Genomic DNA, 6,871 nt, shown 5'->3' on the forward strand with positions numbered 1-6,871 from the left:
CCGTGGCGGGGTGCCAGGGCTCGTGGGTGCAGGAAGGGCTGGAGGAGGGTTGTGTCTGCCCCCCGCCGGCTCTCATCTTCGTGTAGCATCCCCCTGGGAAGGTGAGCTGAGCCTCCCCGGGCCACTGCTCCTTGCTGGGGAGTCGGGGGATGAAATAAAAACGTGGTGTCTTTTATAATTTCACCCTTCTGCAGGCTTGCTGCTCGCCCTTGGAGCTGACTCCCTGCATTTTCCGTTAAGTATTTTGTTGAAGAATGGGAAGAAAACGCTGCTTATAAAGATTAAAAATAAGGGAATTGCTAAAGTATGGTGATTAATGGTGGAAGAACATCACACTGAGGTTAAACCTGGGTGAGAAGATGATGCGGTGGTGACATGGGAGGATGACGTGATGATGTCATGCTCAGCCGTGACATCACGCCATGCAACGAGCTGCCATTGGAGAGCAACACGAGGATGGAGATAGCATCCTCCCTCTCTGCGTTCGGGCCGGCCCGACTGCAGTGAGCTGTTGGGCGAGGCGTGAAGGGTGGCTCAGCTGCGTGCTGTGGTTTGCAGAGACATATTAAATGTAGGCACCCAAAGTCTGCATGTGGGCGATGATGCTGGTGGGTGCCTGGGTCCAGCCACGGGGCTCGGCAGCCCCCACTGGAGGGAGCGGGGCCGGGCTAGGCGATGCTGGGCTGCACTGGTGCCATTCCCCACTCCTCATCCAGCATGAGGTGACCTCGCTGGTGAGGTCCCCGGTCCAGCCTTGCTGGTGGTACCCACAGCCGAGACACTGTGCTGGTGGCCTCAGCACCTGCCTGCACCCCCAAAACCACCCCCTGGGTGACTTCAGTCCCACCCCTGCCAGGCACAGCACTAGGTGCTTGTCCCACAGAGATCACCTTTATTCAGACACGCCTGCCCGCAGCGACCGGCGGTGCCCGAGCCCCACGCTGCTGCGGCCGAGACACCCGGGGAGCTCCGAGCTGTTAAACACCCCCAGGGAAATGGGAGTGAAGGGGCCGGAGGAGAAGTGGGTGGCAGCGGAGGGTGGCCGTGCCCGCACCCATCCAAACCCTAGCCTTGGCAGGATGAGGCTCCTGTGGCAGGATGACACGCCGTGCTGGGGCTGGCTCTCGCTGGGCTGGCCAAGGGCGTGCAGGCAGGCAGCAGGGAGCCAAAGGTGGGCACAGCCCTGGGTCTGGGAAACAAGGTGAGAAGGAGAGGGCAGCTTACGGCACTGCTGTCCCAGCCTCATCCCGTGGGACCCTGGCTGCAGGTGGGCAGCCAGTGACCATCCCCAGGGCGAGCAGGCTATCCCCATCCCCGCAGTGGGGACCATGGCCCTGGGCTGCCCCAGCGCCTGCAGAGGACTGTCAGGTGCCCAGCTCCATGTGGAGTCTGATGATTTCCAGGAGGAGCTTCTCCTTCTCCAGCAAGATCTTCTCCTACAGCTGCAGGGTCTCCTTCTGCAGCTCCAGGATCGCTGTCTGCAGCCGGCTCTGCTTCTCCCACCACTCCCCGGCTGTGCCGACATGGCCCCACAGGCTGGGCTGGGACACCTCTGGCGCCGAAGGGCTGCCTGAGCGGAGCAGAGAAACGCATTAGAGCCAGCAAGGGGACGTGGAGCTGCGGGGAACCGCCTGCTCCTGCCCTTTCTCTCCCACCACTGCCCCTGCCATTGCTGCGTGGGCCTCCCGGCCCAGCCGCTTCGGGATGCCAGGCTGCCGGGATGGGTCGGCGATGCTGAAAGCAGACCCCAGGCCCGCTCCCTGCCAACTGTACCGCAACCTCCCAAAAGCTTAACCCTGCAGGATTTGGCCTTTCCCCCCAGCCTCCTCCATGTGCTGCAGCGGCCGGTGGGAGCAGGGCAGGGCAGGGCAGGGCTGCCCCAGTGTGGGAGCTGGAACAGGCAGGAAAAGCAAATGGGCTTTTCTCTTGGAAAAATGTGGGTTTTGGTCAGCTTGTCCACAGCAAAGAAGCCGCTGCCTGGGGAGGGCTGCTGCAGCTCTGCAACCCACCCGGCCTGGGGACGGGGCTGGGAACCGTGGCAAGGGTCCGGCTTGCCCAGCTGGGTGGGTGCTAGGGAGGAGGGCAGAGTCCAGCAGCGACGTGGGCACCTCACCGTTCTTCTCCGGGGCCAGGGGGCCAGGGCTGCCCGTCGCCCTGCTCTGTATCGCCAGGCTCGCTGTCGTGCCGAGGCACGGCCACACCAGTGCTGGGCTCGGCGAGCACTTGATGCGAAAGGGCGTGGGGGGCTCGGGGGAGCTGGCTGGCAGCACCGGGGCTATCCCCACTGCACCATGGCCCTGCGGTGAGGTGAGACGGGGAGCTGCCACTGGGAGCATCTCAGCCGTGGGCAGGTTGGGGGCTGCAGGGGCCATGCCAGGAGGTGTCAGTCTCTTTTCCACACTGGCCTGGGTTCCTGCCAGGAGCAAGCTCTCCTTGGAGTCGGGCTCTCCGCCAGCTGCACCAAGGAGGCTCTCCAGCATGGGGTCAGGGACTGGCGGGGCCCCTGTGGGGCAGAGCAGCCCCCAGCACAGGGTGGCAGTGCTGCTCTGGCCGTGCAGGAGCAAGTCCAGGGTGACCTCCAGCATCCAGGGGGGATGGGGAGGGCCACTGGCTGCCCTCGCTCTGGAGGCCGAGGCTGAGAACAGTGGGTCTGGCAGCCCCGGGCCAGGCTTATTGAAGAGGGTGAAGAGGCCGAGGCACAGTGGGTCTGGCAGCCCCGCCCCGTGGCTGCCCTCGCTCTGGAGGCCGAGGCTGAGAGCAGTGGGTCTGGCAGCCCCGGGCCAGGCTTATTGAAGAGGGTGAAGACGTTGTGGAAGAGCTCCTCCTGGGGCCGCTGGCAGAGCAGCGAGTGCTTCTCCACGGCCAGCTCCCTGCAGGCGTCAATGTTGTGCCACTTCTTGCAGATCTCATCAGGCATGCACTGGACCAGGAGGCTGAGGGAGTTGATGGCGGCCGTGATCTCCTCCCAGGCACGCTGCCAGGCCAGCGTGTTCTTGTACCAGCCACTCTTGGGGATCATGATGTCCTTGCGGAGGCTGAACTCCTCCAGGATGAGGAATTTCTCCTCGGAGAACTTGATGTGCTTTGGCTTGGTCATGCTCATGCTGCCGGCGGGCGAGGAGGGGGTGAGGATGAGGGATGATGGGTCGGGGTGTGCTCACGCCAAGCACTGCTCCATCCCCCTGTCTGGGGCACGCCGAGCCGGGGCTGTGGCACTGCTTGGGGCTCAGCAAGACTGGCTGCCCCCGGGGGTGCTGATGGTGGTGTGTGTCCCCCCGGTGCTCCCCAAGCCCAGACGCCTGGCAGGATCCCTTGCTGCCACCGGGCCGGTGCCAGGCAGACGGCATGGGGAAGCGGATGTGGCCACATTCTGTTCCGTGCTGGGGCGGGCCTGGTACCGGGGCAGGGTGGCTCCAGTGCCCGTGGGGCTCAGCCAGGCGCTGGGTCTTCACCTGCCTGTCTGCTGCCTGCAGCCGTGAGCTGGTGGGCTGCACCTGCGGGGCTGGGTGCTTGTGGGGGTTTTGTTTGTTTGCTTTGGGGTTTGGATGTACCCGGCTGCAGCTGGTGGCTGTTGCCCATTTGTTGCCCCATGATGCCCTCCTGAGCAGGGAAATTAGAAGGCTTCAACGCTGGGGATGTTCTTGGCCTCTTTATTTGGGATAGAAGCCCAGGTTGGCCACGAAAGAAGAGCTAAAATGTTGGTTAAAAAAAAGGTGGTGGGAGTCAAGCAGCGCAAGGAGGTGTGAGGGCTCCAGGGCACATGTCCCCTCCTCCCAGCTGGACCCGAGGGCAGCGATGCTGTGGGCAGCAGTGCAGGCACGGGCCAAGGCAATGCTGCACTGGTGTCCTCGGGATGGAGAGTTACAAAACACTGGGAACAAAGGGAGCGTGTCCCACGTGGCAAGTGGGGTTCCCTGAGTTACACCACCAAACTTGTAGTCCAGGCTGGCAGCCAGAGAGAGCATCTGGCAAATGGAGGGACGTGGCAGCGTGAACCAGGAGCCTCGTGGCTGCAGGGCTTGGCATGATGCTGCTCCATGCCTGGAGCCATCAGGCAGCCCCGGACAGTGGTCTCGGCTCCCCTAGCACATCATCCTGGCTCAGCGTGGGGGCCAGCCCGTGCCGTGCCAGCAGCCCCTGCACCAGCTCAAGCTCCTGCTCCAGCTCCTGGGCGCTGCAGCCCAGCCCCGGCACGGCGGCGGCGCTTTCCCCCAGCACATGCAGCACCTGTGCCGCCAGCCGGGCCCTCACTAGCAGTACGGCCACGGCCACATGCAGCTTGGCACAGCCCAGCGCCTTCATCCCCCAGCGGGCAGCAGTCTCTGTGGAGAGAGTGGGCGAAGGAGCTGTGAGCGCAGCAGGGTCCTCCCCCAGGCAGAGCTGGCCCAGGGGACAAGGACACCAGCTTGCCTGTCCCAGGGCCTTTGCACCACCCCGCTCCCCCCCCCCCGCGCCGTACCTTGGCTCCAGCGGTGCTTGCAGTACCGCAGGTCGTGCAGGACGCTGGGGCCTGTGGCTGCCAGCCAGCGCAGAGCTGCGGCATGGAGCGGGCTGCCAGCGGGTGCCTTCTCCAGGAGCTGCAGCAGGACGGGGAGCAGCTGCCGTGCCAGGACGGCCGGCTCTGCAAAAACGTTGGGTTCATCCTCCTTGTACAGGCTGGCAGCTCTGCGGGGGAAAGCCGAGGGGCAGGTGAAGCTGAGGGCCGGCCCCATGGCCCTCCGCACTCCCTTGTACTCAGCCCAGGGGTCTGGCAACTCACTTGTTGGCCTCCAGCTCCTCCACAATGGCCCTGAGATCTAGGATGGGGAGATGCTGCAGCAGCAAGTTGAAGGTTTCAGGGTGCTCCCCAAACTCTGCCAGGAGGAGCTGCAGGAGGCCCTGGAGGCCCATGTTGTCCTGCACAAAAACGCAGCTGTCTCGGAGCGGCTCGCTGGCGTCCTGCCGCAGGAGGCTGGCAAAACCTGAGGCCTCGTGCCGGACCTCCTGTTCCTCGTCTTGCAGAAGGTGAATGCCCATGTTTATCAGCCTGGGGAAAGGGAAGAGAAGGGAAGGAAAGGCCACCGCACTTCCCAGCCTGCCTGGAGGGTTGGGGAAGGGTGAGACCCCTCCAGCAATGCTTCCCCGAGGGACTTTTCTCCTGGGTTGTGAAAGGCACAGCCACCACCCAAGAGCTCACTGCTTGGGAGGGCAGGGACCACGACATGGACCGAGGGACCATGCAAATGCAGTTTATTGCTCATAAGGGACTGGCTGCTTCTATTAAAACGCCACCCACAAATTTTTTGTAGGCTGCAAGCTCTTGGGTACTAGTGATTTTTGAATGAGTGGGATTTTCTTTAATGCCCTTGAATTTTTTGCGGGGAATATCGCCTTTCGCAGGGTCAGCCTATTAGCCTGCAACACGCCGGGGCTGTGGGCAGTGCTGCTCCTGCAAGGACCTACCGCAGAGCCACGGGGACGAGCGAGGGACAGGCAGCGCGCAGGGTTCGCTGCACCACATTGGCACCCGCCATCTGCAGGGAGCGGGTGGCCGCCAGCCGCAGCACCTCGGACGAAGCAGACCGGCTGCACTCCTCCAGCGCCGTGCACCATCGCTTGACCAGGGTGCCGTCCTCGTCCTCAAGCCTGTCAGAGGCCGGGGAAGGAGAGCGCGAATTCAGGCACACCTTCCAGCTCTGCCCAGGGGTCCAAAGGCCACTGGCTGTCCTGAGACCACAGGACCCAGGCGCAAAGCTGGCTGTGATTTACAGGCGAGAAGTTGTGGCTCTGTTTCCAGCAAGGACTAAGGAGAAATCTCCTGGAAGGGTCAAGCAGAGCCGCCCGGCAGCAGTGGGGACCTACTGGTGGGCGAGCAGCAGGCTGGCGGCACACAGCGCCTGGAAGAGGAGGTCGGGGCCAGGACACTCAGCCTCCACCATGTGCAGCAGCATCTCCAGGCATGCTGCCGAGGAGCCCTGGAGCTTATGGGAAGCTTCCTGGGACGACAACGAGGGGTCTCTGTAAAGATGCAGCAAAGCCTCAAGGTACAATCTCAGGAACTCTTTGTCCCTTCTCTCTCGCAGCACCGACCCCAAGCTCTCCTAGTTGACAACAGGAAAGAAGGTACACGGTTAGTGGCCCCGGCACCACGGGGTGGCAACCTCAGCACAACCGGGTGAGCACCCTGCACCCGTGCACCCTCAGCCCGGGGAGCACCGTGCTTCTCAGTGAGCACCCGGGATCCCCTCTGCGCAGTGCATTGGGGACCCCCTGCTTTACTCGGTGACTTTTGAGCCTCATCGTACCAGCAGTGTCAGCCTGAGAGCCTTCTCCAGCTCCTTGCACGTTCCTCCCTCCCTGGCAATCACCCAGCTCAGGACGGCAAGCTGGACGTCGGGATTTGGCTGCCGGAGAAGTGAGCAGACGGCGCCAATCCGCTCGCCGTCTGCCAGCCGGGCTGCCTCACTGCACACAAAGCAGGCCATGGTTTGGTGTAGGATGGCCAAGCCCACCTGGAGGAAAACCAGGATCCCCCTTCCAACACTCAGCCTCGAATGGGGTGTGTGTCCCCCGAGTGGGGGGGTCCCCACCTCCCACCCCCTGGCTCGCTGTCAGGCAAGCCATGACTGTGATTTTCCCGGCAGGCAGCGGTACCTGCAGCTCGGCACATCCTGACTTTCCCCCTGGCGGGAGGCTGCCCAGCTCAGTGCTGACAGCATCACAGATGCTCTGGGCGAAGCTGGGGCTAAAGGATGCAGGCAGGAGGGCGAGGACCTGGAGAAAGGTGGCACGGACGAGCGGGCAGCGCTGGGCAGGGGTGAGCAGCCAGCCCCGTGCCTCCAGCTGCAGAGCCACACGGCGCAGCGCTTCAGTCGACAGCCTGTGGCGAGAC

General features: G+C 63.5%; 2 protein-coding genes across 2 annotated transcripts in view; one reads left to right on the forward strand and one right to left on the reverse strand.

Annotated features, from left to right (window-relative positions):
• Positions 1-86, forward strand: part of LOC103900337 (somatomedin-B and thrombospondin type-1 domain-containing protein) — a 3,422-nt gene extending 3,336 nt beyond the window's left edge. The window contains exon 4 of the mRNA XM_009280993.1: positions 2-86. Within this exon, the coding sequence (XP_009279268.1) occupies positions 2-86 (85 nt within the window). The remainder of the gene's footprint in view (position 1) is intronic.
• Positions 87-1,436: 1,350 nt separating this feature from the next.
• The window catches only part of LOC109279501 (thyroid adenoma-associated protein homolog), a 19,727-nt gene continuing 14,292 nt past the window's right edge, over positions 1,437-6,871 (reverse strand). The window contains 11 exon segments of the mRNA XM_019472469.1: positions 1,437-1,570; positions 2,114-2,503; positions 2,782-3,104; positions 4,042-4,052; positions 4,054-4,322; positions 4,460-4,665; positions 4,760-5,026; positions 5,443-5,625; positions 5,842-6,080; positions 6,285-6,491; positions 6,634-6,859. Coding sequence (XP_019328014.1) covers positions 1,437-1,570; positions 2,114-2,503; positions 2,782-3,104; positions 4,042-4,052; positions 4,054-4,322; positions 4,460-4,665; positions 4,760-5,026; positions 5,443-5,625; positions 5,842-6,080; positions 6,285-6,491; positions 6,634-6,859 — 2,455 coding nt within the window.

Source organism: Aptenodytes forsteri, unplaced genomic scaffold (assembly GCF_000699145.1).
Source record: "Aptenodytes forsteri isolate BGI_AS27 unplaced genomic scaffold, ASM69914v1 Scaffold12, whole genome shotgun sequence".
NCBI lineage: Eukaryota > Metazoa > Chordata > Aves > Sphenisciformes > Spheniscidae > Aptenodytes > Aptenodytes forsteri.